The sequence below is a fragment of the Acanthopagrus latus genome, chromosome 13 (genome assembly GCF_904848185.1).
Source record: "Acanthopagrus latus isolate v.2019 chromosome 13, fAcaLat1.1, whole genome shotgun sequence".
Classification (NCBI taxonomy): domain Eukaryota; kingdom Metazoa; phylum Chordata; class Actinopteri; order Spariformes; family Sparidae; genus Acanthopagrus; species Acanthopagrus latus.
The window spans coordinates 19,820,907-19,840,276 of record NC_051051.1 but is presented as its reverse complement, the minus strand read 5'-3'; the positions used below and the strand labels follow the sequence as shown (position 1 = coordinate 19,840,276).

General features: G+C 39.4%; 2 protein-coding genes across 4 annotated transcripts in view; one reads left to right on the top strand and one right to left on the bottom strand.

Moving 5' to 3' along the window:
- The first annotated feature begins 1,201 nt into the window (after positions 1-1,201).
- On the top strand, positions 1,202-14,138 carry pgk1 (phosphoglycerate kinase 1). Its single transcript, XM_037118846.1, has 11 exons — positions 1,202-1,391; positions 4,455-4,505; positions 4,686-4,841; positions 5,143-5,287; positions 7,039-7,142; positions 7,287-7,406; positions 9,812-9,926; positions 12,179-12,358; positions 12,480-12,657; positions 13,230-13,328; positions 13,425-14,138. Exons 1-11 carry the CDS (start codon positions 1,327-1,329, stop codon positions 13,463-13,465), a joined length of 1,254 nt encoding a protein of 417 aa, XP_036974741.1. The 5' UTR covers positions 1,202-1,326; the 3' UTR covers positions 13,466-14,138.
- The window catches only part of LOC119030898, a 10,944-nt gene continuing 5,264 nt past the window's right edge, over positions 13,691-19,370 (bottom strand). For all 3 annotated transcript variants that reach the window (XM_037118848.1, XM_037118847.1, XM_037118849.1), the window contains 9 exons: positions 18,423-18,466; positions 18,284-18,317; positions 17,055-17,089; positions 16,274-16,315; positions 16,103-16,133; positions 15,628-15,686; positions 15,489-15,527; positions 15,301-15,351; positions 13,691-14,899 (listed from right to left, as the gene is read on the bottom strand). In XM_037118848.1, coding sequence (XP_036974743.1) covers positions 14,865-14,899; positions 15,301-15,351; positions 15,489-15,527; positions 15,628-15,686; positions 16,103-16,133; positions 16,274-16,315; positions 17,055-17,089; positions 18,284-18,317; positions 18,423-18,466 — 370 coding nt within the window. In that variant the 3' untranslated portion in view covers positions 13,691-14,864. The remainder of the gene's footprint in view (positions 14,900-15,300; positions 15,352-15,488; positions 15,528-15,627; positions 15,687-16,102; positions 16,134-16,273; positions 16,316-17,054; positions 17,090-18,283; positions 18,318-18,422; positions 18,467-19,370) is intronic.

The following is a 19,370-nucleotide window of genomic DNA, read 5'->3' as shown; positions in this document are numbered from 1 at the left end:
AGGAAGGTCTTATTCAAATAACCTAGACAGTGACTCCAGCTGTCATAAATCTGATTGAAAAGTACAATGTGAACTGAGAAAAAGTGAAGTACAAGTATTTTCCATACAAAAATGTTATGACTTCTCATAATACCAAGAATGTCAAAACTGTGATATTGCCATTTTTCTATAGCCATGGGAGAAGACGTACTCTGATTTTTTCCTGAAAAGTGGAGTATGTAGTTTTGGGGAAATTCTTTGAATCAGAAGTAAATGCGTAAACAAACTAAATAAACGAACTATCTTCATTTCATGACTGACTAGAATAGAACAGGCACTTCACTGTCACTGTGTAAAAGAACACAACATGACTTTGTTTGCAGCAGTCCTGTTCAGCCGCTTCATACAATCAATACAACTGTTCTTGGGACCTTAGTTTCCTCTGAGAACAGCTAGTTTATTCAGTTAAGGAAAACATATATCCTTCTGAGTTTGTATTATTACCCTATTAATATTGTAAATATTAAAATTCAGACTTTTATTTATTCCTCAAAACCGCATGGTGCCCCTTAAGTAAAAGTATCAATACCACAGTGTGGAAATGATTTTTTAGAGGCTAAAGTCATTCATTCAAGATTTTACTGAAGTAGAAGCATCAAAAATGCCCCCCAAAATTACTCATTTTGCAGAATGCCCCATTTCATAACAATGTGTAATTATCATTATACGATTGGATTATGGCTATTTGTGCATTTAAATGCAAAATTTGTGTGTGTGTGTGTGTGTGTGTGTGTGTGTGTGTGTGTGTGTGTGTGTGTGTGTGTGTAGTTCACGTACTGCCTAGCAGTTTGTGAACTATCTCCTGGACATCAAATAGTACAATGTATTTGTTGATTATTTCATGTATTCTTAATTGGAATGAACAACGTAACTAGTAATCAAAATACAACAGATATTAATCATACAGTAAATGTAGTGGTGTAAAAGAATGTATTTGCCTTGCAACTGCAGTGGAGGTAAATAGAAACTCTGAAGTAAAAAAGTGTCTTCAATCAGATTGTACTCGAGTACAGAAGGCTAGTTGAGTAAATGTAGTGTTTGAAATTGAGTGAGGAAATCAGAGAGGTGTGGTCATCAGAGAACAGACAAGAGCCATAACCAATCGATAGCCAAAGCTTTCCTCTTTGCGGTAGCCAATCAGTAGCAGGTGGTGTTCTCCGTCCCGCCCCGCCACTGATCCTGCGTGCTGCGCTAAGGTCATCGCTGTCATTCGGTAACCGAACAGCCGAAGGAAGCGGAGGAGACCCGGCAAGGAAGGTGCAGGCAAGAACCAGCAAAACAATCAACATGTCTCTGTCTAACAAACTCACCCTGGACAAGGTGGACGTCAAGGGGAAGCGGGTCATTATGAGGTGAGCGTTTATCACCTAGCTAACGCTGCAAGTCGTGAATAGGAATATTTGGCGTTAGCTAGGTAGCTAACTGACATTTTGGAGATGTTCTGGTCCACAAACCAAACCTTCGTGCGGACACAAACTGCTTTATACTCCCACAGAGTTGGTGTGACGAGGTAAAGGTGATGGTGAGCGGTGTGAGAGTCAGTTCAGACCAACGGGCAGAGGACAGGAAGTGAACTTGTTGGTTGTCACGTTTTCCAACCATGTTACGTGCCCGAGAGGAGATGCTGCATGGATGCAACCCACCGCATCCTAGATGTAATCACAGTCAGACCGTAATATTAAAATGCATCGTCAGTGCAATGATTAAACATTTTATACTGTTATGAAATGCAATAAATATGTGAGATGGTATTGATAATATAAGGAAGCTAATCAGTCATGTAGGTATTATATTTTGAGTGCAAAAGCTTCAAATTACGGGCAAATTCACTATCTACCTAGCCCAAAATGAAGTCTTCCAATTGCAGGAAGTGTAAGCATTCAACATCAAAACTAGGTAATCTCTCTTGCTTAACTAAGTAAACAATAAAAGATGTGGTTATACTTCAAAAGAGGAAATTATTGCTCCTGGTTAATCGACTCATCGACTGATTCAGCGCTAGTTGACAGTCTGATTAAGTGCCTTGCTCAAAGGCAGTGCCATCCAGATAGGTTTTAATCCTGTCATATGTAATCCCAGCACAATCTCTTTACATGGAAGGTTGTCCTGCTGCCCAGCTGAACAACCTAAATTCATTTTCTGAGAATAAACAGCTGTTTAACTCATCTGAAATGCAGCACTGTCAGGTAATGGTTTCCTGTACTAACTGGGTATTTCTTCTGGTCATTGATGAGAGTGCACTTGAAACCGACACCCTCTGTAGAAAATGTCAAAGGGCCCTTTTGGTTTGCTCAGCCTGGTGATGCAATGACAGGCAGCATAGGACAAGGTTCACCGGCAGCAGCAGCCCCCCGGCTCACCCTGCTCAATGTAAAAAGGTCACGTTCATTCGATATTGAGTTTTTCTCTTCGTAGAGAACAGTTAGATGATAACTCACCTCACCACACACCCTGGGCCTGTCATCACTTGTTGTGTGTTTTCAGCTTCAGACAGAATGCATTGTGTAGGAGTGTCTGACGGGAGGGGAATCATTAGCCATACAGGGTGCAGAAGTTTGTGCTTCTCCCCTCATCGTGAGAGCTGCTGGTCCAGAATGAAAAAAAGCAGGAAAGTAGGACATTGCTGTAGAGACCCGGCAGTGCCTGACAGAAATCTGACCAGCAACCAAATGTAGCAGAGGCCAAGAACTGACTTTCTTGAGAGTAATCACACATGCTTGCTCTTCCTCTTATCATATAGCTCACAGTACCATTAAATCTGCAGTTTCTTCAGCACAAGTTACTGTTTTACACACAGACATTTCTTAGAGACGGAAACTGTCTCATTGGTTGAGTTAAACAAAAAAAACGGAGCCAAACGTTTTAAAATCCTGCCTCTACTAGCCTGCTACTATTTACAATACATTGGTGGTATTTCTATTAATCAATAATGAAATTGGAGCTGATGAATAGAGCCAATAATATGAACAGGTGCAGCATCTACATACCCTGAAAATAGATTCAGGAGGTATGAACCTTTTAAAGTTGGTGCCTGATCTACCAAAAAATACACAGGAAAAGAAAAACAAATTAAATATGTCTTCACATTTGGAAGAGGACATTTTTTACAGTTTACAGTCAGAAGAAGACAATTTTTGCAATTTGCAAAACAGGTTCAGGGAGGGAGGAGGAAAAGAGTCTTCAATAAATGTTATTAGATTTTCAGGCTGTTAAATCATCCATCATTCCTCACAGCATGGTAGCCTGGCTAATCATCTTATTTTTGGAGAAAAAAAGAGTGAAATGATCAGTTATGTTTAATAATCAATGTTTAATTCATCCAGCGAGCCTAAAGAGCAGCTCCGCCTCTGAGAAAAGCCTCAGTCCAGTTTCTTTTGTTCAGTGACTTGCAGATCCACATGCAACAGATGGAGCAACATAACAGCGGAAAACTACAGCAGTTGTTAGACGATTTTCTGTATATTGGAGCTGTTGAGCCACCGAATTGCTGACAGTGGGGTTTCAGACCCAGACAATGGATCGCTGTGTGTGTGTGTGTGTGTGTGTGTGTGTGTGTGTGTGTGTGTGTGTGTGTGTGTGTGTGTGTGTGTGTGTGTGTGTGTGTGTGTGTGTGTGTGTGTAGGCTGATCATGTGTCTCAGCACATCAGGTCCTCAGACAGAGAGTAGGGAGGTGGTTACGTAACAGCCTGGAGTACAAGGGATGCAGCATGTTCTCGTGCAGCGCTGCATAGCTGCGTATGCATCCAGCTCAGTGGGAGGGGCAGCACATAGACACAGATGCTGCCAGTGAAATGGAAGCGTCTGAACATGTATGACTGTATATTGTATCGATGCCAATAATCCTACATGTTAAACAAAGCACTGCAGCAGCAAGTTAGGAAGAGGTGGAAGGGGTGGATATTTTTAGCATTGAAAAAGTCATATTTTCTCAATTTCTGTTCATTCAAAATTTTAATTCATTAATTTTTGCACAGATCTTCCAAATTAAAAACTTATTTCTTGACCAAATCCTTATTAAACGAGTCGAATGGAGCAAAACTTCATTATTCGAACCAAGCATATTGTGGTCAGTTTAGTAAAATGTTTTCATCATGAGAAGGTTCCTTGAGGTGTAAGCATAGTTATTTCTTTATCATAAAATGAGAGAGAGTGAAATCGTGGAAACTGTCCAAAAATTGATCTGTATCAACACATGTACGGTCTCGATGTACAGTCCAGTTGCAAAAAGTATACACGGCTGTAATTTACATTTTTGCTTCAGACGAAAAAAAAAACATATGCTGACATTGTCAGACTACATGTTGTGTTTATAGCTGAAGAACTGCAAAAATATGCAAAGTCACAAAAAATTTCTGTAATGCATTAAATGCATTAGTCTATTTCTTTCTAATCACGTTTTTTTTTTCTCTTTCAGGGTTGACTTCAACGTCCCAATGAAAGACAAGCAAATCACAAACAACCAGAGGTAATGGCCGTCTAATTCTGAAGCACGTTTTCTGTTCCTAAAGTTAAAATTATTAAGCAAACTGTTAATGTCTTAAGTTAAATAAACTTTGTCCTTTCACAAACAAAGCAACCATCAAGTTTAGTTGGTAAGATAAAAGGTGTAAGGATTGATGGATTTACTTCTGAATTAAATTTTTAGGGTCAAGGCGGCCATTCCCAGCATCAAACACTGCCTGGACAACGGGGCCAAATCCGTCGTGCTGATGAGCCATCTGGGCCGTCCTGACGGAAACTTTGTGCCTGAGAAATACTCCCTGGAGCCCGTCGCCGCCGAGCTCAAGACCCTGCTGGGAAAGTGAGTTGACTGGATTCACTTCTTTCAACACGTTCAGGTTACTTCTTAACTAATAGAAATAGAAAGGAACAACCCTTATAAATGAAATATTTAAGTATTTGTACGAGCTACCCTTTGGCTCTCTAGTTCGATCCAACCTAAATTACTGCTTTGATGTGAAAGTATTCAATCATATCAGTGTTTCTTGGGATAATTATTTCAGGATTGTCTCCATCAGTGTCGCTTCTCACTGACTTTATTCTGTCGAGACTGTAAGAAATCACTGTGCACGCATCCTCACCGGTCCTCTGTGACTCTGCAGGGATGTCACCTTCCTGAAGGACTGTGTGGGTGCGGAGGTGGAAGCCGCCTGCGCTAACCCCGCCACCGGATCCGTCATCCTGCTGGAGAACCTCCGCTTCCACGTTGCCGAGGAGGGAAAGGGCAAGGACGCCTCTGGAAATAAGGTGCACAGTTAATGATATTTAGAGTATATCTGTTCTAGTCATGGCGGGGAACCAGTGATATTCAAAAATCATTTGTTCTATATTTTAATCATGGAGACTGTAGCTCATGGGCTGTTTTCCAGTCCGTTTTGCTGTTGTTAGCATCCTGGTCTCTGAGTCATCCATGTTTTGGTGGTCATACTGCTAATCTGAGCCACTTTTTATCTGATTGGCTGGGTAAACACTGGTTTTGAAAACCGTCTGCAATCCAGAGCATGACAGATCAACTACTTTGATGTCATCTGGACAGTTCCAAGGCTCTGATTAGGCTGTTTGTGTCAAATCAGTCTGTTCTGGTTGTCAGAGAGAGAACAGCAAACTCTGCCTTTATTCCCTCTCCAGCTGAATTATCCCGGTCACCTGAAGGAACACGCGCAGTCACTCCAGCTGCAGCATCCCTTTGAAATAGCTGCGTCACCATCTAATGATGTCATAGTCAGGAGTGGTGCAGAGACTGGTCGTGTCTGAAATCACCTCAGAGTTTCAGCCTATGAGTTTCTCGTTCATTTTGCTAGTACAGATGGTTTGATATAGCTGCAGATACAGACCCTCAGACACTGTATGACTGTCGGTCCTTCAGTGACTCTGCAGCTTTGACCTGCTGACATTTATCCTGAAGGTCAGCGGGTTGTCCTGACTGGACATGTTGCTTTTCCTGTCCTAAGAGGCCTGACTGGTATGTGGCCTGGCGGGCTGGTTTCTACTGTACTGCTCTACTGTATCAGACAGGAAACTCTATTTTTAGTTCATTATACAAACCCGTCTTACTGACAGAGTTGAAATAATCTCACTAGTTGTGTCAAACAGAACTTAATAAGTTTGTCCCAACTCCATAAGTATAAAATGCACCATAACGAATACAAATATCATTTCTAACACAGCAGTTATTATTCCATAACTGTATAATCATACTTGTGGACTGAGGGGAAAATGTAGGTGGCAGCAACCAAGCGTACAGCGCTCATCTGACATTTGAGCGACACTGAAGCGCTCTCTTAACCTTTTTCTGCCCTTCAGTCACACAGTCTTGACCTCCGCCTGTTGAAGTGCAGCAGGAACCTGATCCACAATGACTGACTGGTCATAAGGACACACATGCACCTAGAGGAAGTTAGCTAGTGGACGTGGGAAGCTGGAGACATTTTCCTTTAATTTCACTCAGCACTTACACAACAGTTGCTGTGAACAAATGACTGTAAATGTTACCTCAGAGATTTTAAGCTGCTTCTTTTGTTGCATCTTTGTCTTTAACATACTCTGAAAAAATTCTGTTGTGTATCCACCCCCAAAAAAAGAGCAGAGACACCATAGTTTAGTGACAAAAAAAATACATGAAACATGCTTTGAATGCTTTTATAGAAAGATAATGAAACCAATGCAGCAGCTTCTCACAACAGTGAAATAATTACATTAGTTGATGTCTGACTTTCACCCAACAATGCTGTTTAAATAAAATGGAAATATTGCTTTTAATTAATAAATACTGAACACTTTGAAGACTTGTGAGGAATGAAAAGTAATAAAAAAGACAGTCCCTCGTAATGAAAGACTCAAATTATTGTAATTTGCTTACCAGAAGTTCCTCAAACAATAAATGATCCCTTGTAAGAGGCAAACAGACGTGATAAGGAAACACAGATTACAGTCTTTGCTTCACATTACTTCTTTATCAAAAAGAACTAAACTCTTTCCTGTGTTTTTCTGTCCCTCAGACTAAGGCCTCCCAGGAGCAGATCGACTCCTTCAGGGCTTCTCTGTCCAAACTCGGAGACGTTTACGTCAACGATGCCTTTGGCACGGCTCACAGAGCCCACAGGTGAGCCGGCTGTCTGGATACAATGGAGATGAATGGAGGACACGTGGTGATACATCAGAAATGTCTGCTGGTTTTTGACCACATTTTCTTTCATCCTCTTCCTCTGCTCCTCTTTCCTCTGCTCCTTCTCCTCCTCTCTCCCAGCTCCATGGTGGGAGTGAATCTTCCTCAGAAGGCGGCTGGTTTCCTGATGAAGAAGGAGCTCGACTACTTCGCCATGGCGCTGGAGAAACCACAGAGGCCCTTCCTGGCAATCCTCGGAGGGTGAGAACTGGTCATTTCCACAATTCATCAATTTTGAACTTCAACCAGTAAACGGACCTAGGTCAAAACAATGCCAGGAACTGCATTTGCGGGAAAGTGTAGCTTCAGGGACCAAAATATTTTACAATCCAGGAAAGTGGAGTTTAAATAACAGATTTTGGTGCTAAACGCCAATGCACAGAACTACTATGACACTGGATTTTATGTCTCTGGAAGGTTTACGCAACAGGAACTAGAGTAATGATTGTGAAGTAAGAAGTGGAAATACAGTACTTACACATTTAGCAGGAACTTTGGCGTTTTGTTGGAAGTTGAGCCTGGTTTGGCCTTATATTCTAGACATGCAGGACTAAAATCAGTCTGAACTCAACTTTGCTGGAGCGATCAAACCCCAGGGAACATTCATATTTTACCTCCTACAATGTGTTTTACATTGTGTACCTAGTTGGAGTGGGATTTAAATCTGCTTTATAGCACAAAATGAAACAAATTTCTTATGTAGGTACCATTTGATTTGAAAATCAATCTATTGTGAGTGTTGTCCTCTCCCTGTCCTGCGGTTCGGGTATCATCACACAGCAGCTTCTTTTCAAAATACCCAGGTGACCATCCAGGAATAGAGACTATAAGCTCATTATGTAATCTGTGGTGTCACTGTACACTGCTCTCTTCAAGAAACTCGCTGCTCAGCTGTTAGTGCTCAGAGAGAGAAAGGGCAGAGATGAGAGATCATACACAGTGTAAGCATGTTGGATAAACAATTATATCTTTACTTATTGAAGCCCTTTCCCAGAATTATTACCTCAGAAATACTTTTAAGGTTGGTTGGCTGATGTAGCTGAAAGTCAATTCATGTCCAGTGATAACAGCAAGAACTTGTTTTCCCTTCAAAGCATTCAAACCGTGTTTATTGGACAGTGATGGTAATACTGATAATACAGAGATCATGTAAACGAGTCAAAAAACTACAGGCAGGACTAAAGTGGTCACAGCGTATTTAATCAAATAGATTGATTTGCCTGAAGGAAATCAGCTAATGGCAACCTGTTTTTATCAGATGTTTTTATGTTTTATCGTCTTGTTTTTTCTTATTTCTATAGCAGAAACAAGGGATGGGATAAAATATGGATACAGGAATAAATCGTATCCCTATACCTTGCCATAAGATTATTGATAGACTGGCAATACACTTCTGTGAACCTAATTTACACAGATTGAAATGAATTAAGTGAGGCATACTTGTTTCCTTCTGTTAAATATTTTAGCACCAGAATTGTTATTTTATCTGGCCAGTCAGTTTTTTTTTTTTTCTCAAATTGCAGTGAGGCAAGTAGTTCTACATTTTCTTGTGTTGTCACAGTTGAATGAACACAGAGGAGACACTGGCTGAAGCTGCTTGTAACAGACGCTTAACCGAGCTGTCAGTGGCCACATGTGGGATTTGGCCTCATGTCAGAGTCCATTTTAGCCTGAGTCCATTGTGCAACTGTCACCTTCGCTCAGCACTGAGCGACGTAGCCAATCACCTTACTCCGGTTCACAAACGGGATGGCGACCATTAGTGTGTAATGATTAGACAGCAGTGACAGAGCAGAGGAATTGTGTGTGTGCAAACTGTCTTTACAAACTGACATAATTAATTAGTGTGAGATCAGATGAAAGGTGCTGGCTTAGTCGGGGTGTGTTGCTCCAGGTGCTGGAAAAAAGATCCTAGAAGTTCAGTTTGAGTAACACATTAATGCTTTTGAACAGTTATCAGAGGTCAAAACCTTACATAACAGTTTAATATACTAAGAGACAAAGCTTCACCACTGTGGAAAGTTATGATGTCGGCAACTGTTTGATCTTTCATTGTGGCAGTTGGGGCCTTAATGGTATAAAGCTTCAACAATTAGTCAATCAACAGTTATACAAAGAATTATGATCTGAGACTGGTGGTGACATCTTTAAAATCATTTCTCAGAAGGGTTTTATATTTGTATTCATTTAAAATGAGATTGATTGATTGATTGATTATTTATTTATTTATTTATTTATTTATTTATTTATTTATTTATGGGTCTCATTTCAGTCCTGAAATGTTTCAATCCTGGTTCAGCCAACTGCTTTGAAAAGAGCTGTTTCAGTGAAATGTATTGCTTTTATTAATCAACATAAAATGAATATAAAATAAATGACTCGTTCTTGCTCTAGGCTGCCTTTCTTGTCTTATATGATAGTAAACTCAATATTTGGGTTTTGGTCTGTTGACCAACCCAAAATCAAATAAAATCCCAGGTCATACATTCTGTTGTAGCTATGAACCAGTTTAGTAATGAATGTGCATCTGTCTTGTTTTTTCTCAATATATGTGTGTCTTATCTATACTGATGTGTTCCGCCTCTCTCCCTCTGTCTGTGTTTCAGAGCGAAGGTGAAAGATAAGATCCAGCTGATCAACAACATGTTGGATAAGGTCAATGAGATGATCATTGGCGGCGGCATGGCCTTCACCTTCCTCAAAGTCCTCAACAACATGGAGGTGAGGACGACGGCAAAGAGAATATGAGTGTCACTGATTTAACACTGGATTTAAATGTTTTGTCACTTTATAGCTCTCAGATACACATGAACCATAACTTGTTATCCAATGTAGTTTAATCAAAAAATGAGATCACATGACTTTATATTTGAAAGGTCTATATTTTGGTTTTCCATGCCACAGCAGGCAACTTTTTTTTTTACTCAAAAAGCAGTAAACACATACCATACACAACATGCTTAACACCAAGCAGCTGAAAGACAGCGGTAGCAACCACCTGGTGCACATAGTGGAGCATATTTTTTCCTCAGGACTTGGATGTTAGACTTGTGTCAACACCAAAAACAGTTTAATAAGAGAGTGGATATTGGCAAGACAATTATTATTCTATTTACCTCTAAATAGCCATTCTTTATTAGACATTTTAGCACAGAATCACCTGAAAAGGTATTTAGAATGAACCCAGGTCAGGCAAAGGAAAAACAAATCTGTATTATATTTCAGGTGTTTCACAATTTCAATGTCTTCAACGCTTCAACACTCCAACCTGCTCTCGTAATCGGGCTGCTGGACTCGCTGTTGAACGTTAGAGGTGTTCAAACAGACCTGTGAAATATCATTGCTTTGTTAGTTTGACAGAAGAGACTGTTCACGACCCGAGTCTGACGTCTGACAGGAAGATTACAGAAGATAAGCTTTTTGTTTAAAGGGTCAGTTCACACAAACTACATATTTTCCTCATTTCTCAAACAAAGATACTGCATGAGGTGAAAGGGACAGGTACATGCCAATCTTTTAAGTTCGTTATTGATAAGCATGATGTTCAGCAGTTGAAACTGCAGCAGTATCTGTGACAGACAGCTCATAGAGGCAATGTAGGTACTTTAAAACACACCTGATTTTAGCATCAAGAATCACACTCCTTCTACAGGAAATATCATCATATCTGAAATCTATCACAAATAAATATCCAAATCTGATTAAAAAAAAAATCACAGAAGAAGGAGGCTCCTTAAACCGTCCAAAACCTGCCTGTGCACTTTTTGAGAATATCTGACTCTCAAACATAAATAAATGTTCATGAATCTACCAAAAAAATCACAGAAAAAAACACTCCTTGCACCTCTGAACTTGGCTGAGAATTATGGCAATTCTATATTTGTTTTCTTAAGTGTCAAATTTATTCAGTGATAGTCGTTGGTACATTCATGGGTAGTTTGCAAACAGGAGCACCCAACAGGTGATTTGACATACTTTTAATGATGGCGATTATAAATAAAGGCTTCGGGGTAAAAGAGTTTACATCCCCCAAAATTGGGACAAGCCCTTTGTATAAGTACAACGGGGAACAATAACAGAAGAGAGGAAATGCATGAATATAAACCTTTTTTAAGGTTGCAATAAAAATAGTTTTGGCAGCTCAGAATGGGATCTGGATGATACACTTTTTCTGTAGTAAAAAGGACTCCCAATAAAGTCCTCAAAAGAGCAGTCTAGAGAGATTCTGCTGATATTTTTTCTTTCTGTCCCGTGAAAACCACAGACTCAATTCCATTCACCTCTGTTGTGTTGCGCTAGAGGTGGAAATCTCAGAGGCTGATAAGTTTAAACGTGTACAAGTTTTAAAAAGATGCATCTGCATAGTGAGATACCGCTACAGTGTGGAAATATGTTATTTTGTCATTTTGGTGAATTGACCCTTTATACAAAGAGTAGTTGATTCAGATCTTTTTGTGAGAAGTCAAATGTATGTTATCAGCACGATTCTGAATCTCTTCTGTGACACGTACCAAACAAAAGGGTTTCAAAACTCTGTTTGGACACCACCAACATTCAATAGTCGAGATTTTTAAAAGCTAACACGTCTTTTATTAATTAAAAAAGGCTCCTGTGAGAGATGAAATTTTACTGATACGTTTTTATGTCACTAAGGAACGCACACAGCCTTGTTTAACCTAGAACTAGCAAATGGTTCGCAGAAAATACCACCACTAACCGACTGAGTGGGTTTGTCTGCTTTTTCTCAGCTTCATTTTCAAACACCAACAATTTTTGGTGGCGTTGGGAAGGCTAATTTAAACCTATAAACATCTCAAATTTATGGTAAATTATCAGAAGAAACTCCTGGATCAACCACAGCATGATGTACATGTTTATTTACAAAACAATTCAAAAGAAAACTTAAGAACACATGTTCTTAATTTTGGCACTGACACAATAATTTCATATGTGTTTTTTGACCTGCTTTTCAGATCGGTACCTCCCTGTACGACGAGGAGGGCGCCGGCATCGTCAAGGAGCTGATGGCCAAAGCAGAGAAGAACGGCGTCAAGATCACGCTGCCCGTCGACTTCGTCACTGCTGACAAGTTTGATGAGAACGCCCAAACCGGCACTGCAACCGTTGCTGCTGGCATCCCTGCCGGCTGGATGGTGAGAAGATTTATCTGATCTGCTGACACTGACAGATGATCCTCATTCATTCAGACAGAACACATTCAAGTTGAAATCTCTTAGATTTCATCTTGTGTTTCATTGGTAATGTTCTCTGCAGGGTTTGGACTGTGGACCAGAGAGCTCTAAGGCCTACGCAGAAGCAGTGTTGAGGGCCAAGCAGATCGTGTGGAACGGCCCAGTCGGTGTGTTTGAGTGGGAACACTTTGCCAAAGGGACAAAGAACCTGATGGACAAAGTAGTCGAGGTGACCAGTTCAGGCTGCATCACAATTATCGGTAAGAAAGATAACAGAGGGGGTTCTGTATCGTGTTTGTCTCAGCCATGTTAGTCTGTCTGTATGTTGGTCTAGAACGCTGCTAGCATGTAAGAATGCTAACACAGATTAGCTTATGATGTCCTTCCCAGTTTATGTGCTTTTCAGTTTGAAATTACATACATCACATATATTACATATACGACATTCACAGGCTACAGATATCACACTAGAGCGCCAAAAACAAATGAGCGCGTCGTTGACTTAAAGTGAAAGGAAAGGGAAGGAGGATCTAAACACACACTGACAACCAAAACCACATCAAACGGTCTAGATGTGCCATGCTGATCAAGTATGAATCAAGATTCTGTTACTGCATAGCATACTTCTCACCTCAGATGTTTTCAAAAACATTTCCGGCCAGAGTTTCTCACCAGGCCAGCATGTCGAAAAGGGAATGAAACAAAAACAGCTGTAAAGCTCACACAGAGGAGGAGTGACTTCATGACTCTGCTGTATTTTTATGGAGCAAATAGTTGCTTGCTGCTTTATTAATGCTGAAACTTTAAATCCTGTATCTTCATTTGTGTCCAGGTGGGGGCGACACTGCTACCTGCTGCGCCAAGTGGAACACAGAAGACAAGGTCAGCCACGTGAGCACAGGAGGCGGCGCCAGCCTGGAGCTGCTGGAGGGTGAGCACCACAAACAACAAATCAACTTGCATCATTTCATGTTTGTGCCCTGAAGCTTGATGATGAAGCTGACTGTGTGTCTCTCTGTGTCCGCAGGTAAAGTCCTGCCTGGTGTTGACGCGCTGAGCAGCGTCTAAACCTCCCATCAGCCTGCTGGTGTGTGTTTGCGTGTGTGGAAGTGTGTATGTACCTGCTTGTATGTGTGAGAGAGGTGCGTCGCTTCTCAGCGAGACTGCTGTTTCCTCCTGAAACCTCCTCTATGTGCAAAAACAGCCTACACCTGCCTCACCTGCCATTTAATCTAACATTCAGTCTTTGTTTAGAAGTTGTGACTCACAGGAGGATTGTTTTCTTTCACCCACTGTCTGTATCAAGAAGAGCCTTCTTCTGCCTTACTTTTAACACGCTGATGAAACTCATCAAGTCAAACTGCTGGGAATACAAGTCAAGTGATGGCTAATGAAGACAGAAATGGATCAAATGGCTCGTTGAGGCAGAAGCTGTTTGTTTTTGCTCGGACGAAGAATTTTCCTGCTGAGATAGTCCTGTGTGTGCGTGAATGTGTGTGTTGCATTGTCACTTTTGCGTAGCCACCCTGGTAAAGTCACCGCACCACCCTCATACAGTATATATATATATATATTGAAACAGTTCACGTGATGTGTGCGTGTGTACCTAGACGTTATATTTTCTGTCTGTCCACACTAACTATCATCATCGGCTCTGGTCACCTGTCTTCTCTGGTTGTTGGTTTCTGAGCGGCTTCAGACTGATCTGTTCAGGATAATAAAATCGTCTCTGTGGAAGGTCTTTTCTCTGACTGATTCTTCTTGTCTGAATCAAACCGCAACGCACAATACAGTGGTTTTTCCTCTACCTTTTTTATTCCAGTTTTTTTTATTCTGTTTTTCTGTATTTTTACTGTCATTTTTCACACAGACTGTAATAACAACTTTAATATTAAAATATCTATAGTCGCTTAAAGTAGTATTTCAAATCCAAAACATTAACATGTAGATATAGTAAGTATACACACAGTATATATATTATATTTGTGGCAGAGTGTATTTTACATCATGTTATTGGTACAGTTTGGTATATTTCTTCCACAATTCCAGTAAAAAGTTGGCACAGGTCAGTAACAGCCTCACTGTCTAATCTGATCTGTGATAATCTCAGTAATAATGTGGAGGAACTCATTCTGTTATCTTCCTCCTTAAAATTTAAAGCTCACCAATTCTTTAATACTTTACCTTTTGACTCTATAAGATGTTCTTTATTTCATTTGTATGCTTGAATATTTGCCATTATGCAACAGCAAATGTCCCGTCCTGATGCATTCATCATATATTAAATGGATTTTTCACCACTAGGTGGCAGCTTCGGGTTCCAACACAATCAGGCTCCATAAGCGTTTTATTCCCACAGTTACACATCAGACACAGCGGAAATAAAAAAACACACTTAAACAGTTAGTTTGAAAAAAAAAAAAAGTAGTAGAGAGCAGGTTGTTGTTGTCTGTAAGCTGTGTCGTCATCAGCACTCCCCGTTTTCATTGACATAATCAGGCTCTGTTGGTAAAAAAAAAAAAAGATGCTTAACATTTCACTGTCAGGTCATCTGCAGGTCTGGAAAAGTCTTAAAAGTCCTTGAATTTACGCTCCGAAAACCGAAAATCTGTTTTTCATTCATTCTGTTATCTTCCTCCTTGAAATTTACATTTAATTGACAATAGTTTTAAAACATAATATATAACAGCAAATCTTCACATTTTCAGGGGCTGGAATCAGAGAACATTTTTACAGTAAAGGTGACGTTTATTAAAACGGTTGCTGGTTAATTTTGTAGTTTTGATTGACACACTGGTGGTATATGAAAATGCTTCTGTTTGAGTAGAATAAGAAACAAAACCACAGAAAAAGCAGCAGGTTTTGTGAATGTAGTTGTTAAAAAAAAAAAAGCCGTTTCTCACCCTCATCCTCTTGCTGCTTCAGGAACTCAGAGTTCTCGTAGTCGTCCTCATCTGTTTGATGAAACAACAGTTTGAGTCAAGCTTTAATGTTGTTTATTATCTTCCACATTCCTACGACTCAGCCTGCAGTATGACCGCTGATGCTGTGAGAAACCTTGTTTTTGATCGGATACAATGATTGAGCTTACCATCTGGTGAGATGTTTGCATAGACACCGGGATCATGATCTATAAAAACATGCAGAGGGCAAAAAAAAAAAAATCTTTGAATTAATTTTATGTAGTTAATTTAAGGGTATAATACAGAAGAATATGGAAAAATGCTCACCAGATATCCTGTTTTTATTCTGTTCATCATTTTCATACAGTGACATTGGGAGTGGGTCTCTGAACAAAAATAAAGATAGTGAACTTTTTAACTTTCTGTCCTTTTTATAAACAGTTGATTAGCTAATAAAGTTAAAATAACCTCAGTTTAAATAAATGTAGTGGAGTATAAGATAGAAATACTGTAACTGTACTGTCTTTGTAAGTTACCGTAGCAACTGGTGAGCTACAGACAATGTTTCCTCACTCGTATTTATACTGTAATTTCAAAAAACGACTAGAGCGTGGATGCAGCTGATCAGATGATTTCTACGAGAAATGACTGAAATCAGGTGATTTTTTTAAAAAAGAAAATGAAATGAGTGTATTCTCAGTCTCTCAACATCTGAACACAGAACTAACACAAACTAGCGCAAAAAGAACCTAAAGAGGCTGTTGCCAATGAGAATGTGTATGAAAGGAGCCTAAATACTCACACATATGTGTGTTCCAGACTTCCTGTGTGAGCTGCAGCGACACAGTGAAGCACATTGTATCAGGGGTGCATTAGCATTATATGAATATCATGATAAATACATGAAAAATAAAGAATTATTGAATATAAATGTTAATGAAATGTGTTTATTGTGTGTTTAGTGTAAACTTACAGTCTCTGATGTTTCCATAGCCTGACTGGTTGTCAGATGCAGCTGTGATGCAAAGTGATTCAACATTACATTAATGTACATTTTAGTCACCAGACACTTTTATTTTGTACATAGCAATATTCATCCCTACTGTGACCTTGCACAACCCAGGTCAAAACTTTTTCCACTAATCTATGAATCTGGTCAAAATTACACATGTTTAAAATCTCCAATCCTGTCTTTATCTATTTTTCTTCTCTATCTATGTCTTTAGTATATCTTTTAATTATCTTTAAACTTACTTGGCAACAAAGGCATTCTGGTTCTGATTCTGATTCTTGAAACTCTTGTGATGGATCAGTGCAAACCAATCAGCAGAGAGAAAATGTTTCTGCAAACCATGGATAGGTTCAAACTTTACAATTCTTTATGTTGCAGCTTTATGCTTCTTCTGTCACCATTTTATCGTTATCGACAATGCTGTGCTTCGGATCTGGTTATGTTTGGACTCAAAAACCACTTGGTCGCCACCAACCAGGGTTTCTTAAAGCTAGTCTTGAATGATGCTCACTAGCTCAGCAGCATTCTGGCCGCGCTGTGCCACCACCACCACCGTCCCCTCCTGACATGAAGGTCATCTATTTATGTAATGTGAACGTTATGCAACACGTAAATACAAATCCGTGGTTAGGGTTAGGGTTCATGTATGTAGCATAAAAGCCGATACTGTAGTTAGCGTTGATCTTCAATCACATTACAATAGACTTGTTTTAAACCTTCAAAAAAGACGCAGTGAGCTTACCTTCTGAACATTCATTCCATTCATTACGAGTTTCACTAAAAAACAACGACAGATGAATGAGTGTTACAGTAGTAGAAAAAAAAAAAACACCTTAAAAGCTCTTTAATAAACAACACGTATCTAATTTCATTCAATCTGTACACAAACAGAAATGTTAAAACTACAGTTTGTGAGTTATGTGCTGGAGCTATTTCTTCACAAACAGCAGCCAACCGCAGTGGTGAGGGGATGAATACACTGTTGTTGGTGAAGAAATAGTTCCAGTACTTCCTCCCCGTAATTGTTGTCTTTATGTTGTTGCATACAAATAAAAAGCAGATGAAATGTGTTAACCAGTGATATTTTGAGTTGATGGTAGTTGTTTTTTATGTATTTTTTTTTAAACCTGAAAAAATTGGGCTGGCTGTTTTCCCCTGCTTACAGTCTTTATGCTAAGCTATGCTAATTACATATCTCCAGCTCTGTACCGAATCCAAAGACTCACTCTGGAAAAAAGTCAAAAAAGTTTTCAACCATTAAGAAACATTAGTAAAACAGAGCCATAAATAAACGGCTTATGAGATGCCAAAAAACATTGTTCTGATATTATTTAAAATATTAAGAGACAAGATTTTCTCTTGGCAGTAATCAGTTTATCCTCTGTTGTGCCAATAAAATGAGTTTGGCAGAATATTCTCGCTGTTACATTTATCTGATTAACCGACAGAGTGCGTTGCTCCATGCCGTTGTGGCAAAAGTTCAGCCTGTCGAGTTCTGCAAGAGTGTAGACATGAGGTTTGAACTCAGCCCGACACGTTAAAGTTGCATTTCAGATCCTTTTAGATCACATCCCTGACCATATTGTGACCCAAAACCAAAAAAATTACACATCAATGAATGTATATCAGGTTTTCTTATGACAAAATATGACGTGGCATTGATCAAACTGTAATATCATGCAACCAACAATCAATCAATCTTCAGCTTTTAGTGGCACAGAGCAAGGATTCCTTAGTTAGCTACGTAGCATGGTACACTGGTGTATCTTCAGGTGTTTGGTAGCCTTTCGTTTCATTCGTTAGAGTGCTTTCCAACTAAGATATCACTAAAGCTGCATCTACTTGTTGCACAGAGATGAAATTTATACTATACAAGCATGACTATTTCTTCATTCTAATTATGTTATGTGTCACAGAGTAGCGGCGTTGTGATAAAAGGAGTTTAGCTGATGTGTGTTGTAGTATACATACACTGTGGTTGTCGTTATCTGGTTGGCTCTGGTCACTGAAAAACACAAGTGTCAAACTTTGAGAAGAAGACGACAGACAAAACAAGTGATCACTCATCATCAGACACGTTATCTGAAGCTGGTGCGATGTGTTCATTTACCTGCTTTTGATCGTGTCACAGCAAACATACTTCCCTCGCGTTGGCTGTCAAAATAGCATTTTAACGTCAACACTGCAATGTGCTCAACTGTTAAACATACACTTAACAAAACTTAATTCTGCATCTTTATTATTCTCTTTCAAATATGTTCGCTGACCCTGAGCTTATTTCACAATCTGTCTGATCATGTGTTTCGTGAGTCGTTGGCCTAATTCACACCTTTTCAAACACTGTGAAGCGCAAGTGAGGTGCCAGAGGCCGGACTCAAACTTTTGCTACGTCTGACCTGTAAAGCTTAGGTTTTAAATCTGTTAAAACACTGCACCATTTCTTCTACGCTTTGTTTATGAGCGATGAAAATTGAAATGAGAAACATATTTACGGTAGGGGGGAAAAGTAGTAAATAAGTTTGATTCTCCTAAATTCCTTCTACTAAAACAAACTTGGTTGAAAGGTTTAAATCAAATAAAAAGTAAAATGTTGTTATGTATTGCAACAGACAAAACAATTGAATTAGCCTCCAAATAAACAGGTCAAAGGGCCGCAATTAGGTTGTTAAAGGGCCGTATTTGGCGTACGGGCCACCAGTTAAATAGGTCTAGTCTATTGTTTTGTGGAGTCACCATACTGTTAAATAGAGTACTACATCATAATAACTAGGATTGAACAATTGATCAAAATCATGTTTTGACAAAGTCAATGTGTAACAAAATGGCCTACGAATCTCGTTCTCTAGATGTATGAAAAAATGTTTTTTCTGGTACAAAGGTCACATCATCATGATGTTTATATTTGTTTTCTGTGAAAATTAAAATTGTGATGCAAAAACAAAAAAGATCATCCCCAGGAATCATGAATCATATCCCAATCACAAAATCTGTCAAAATTACATCATAATAATCGATGTTCACAATGGACACAGCTGCCCGTCAACACGGCATAAGAATG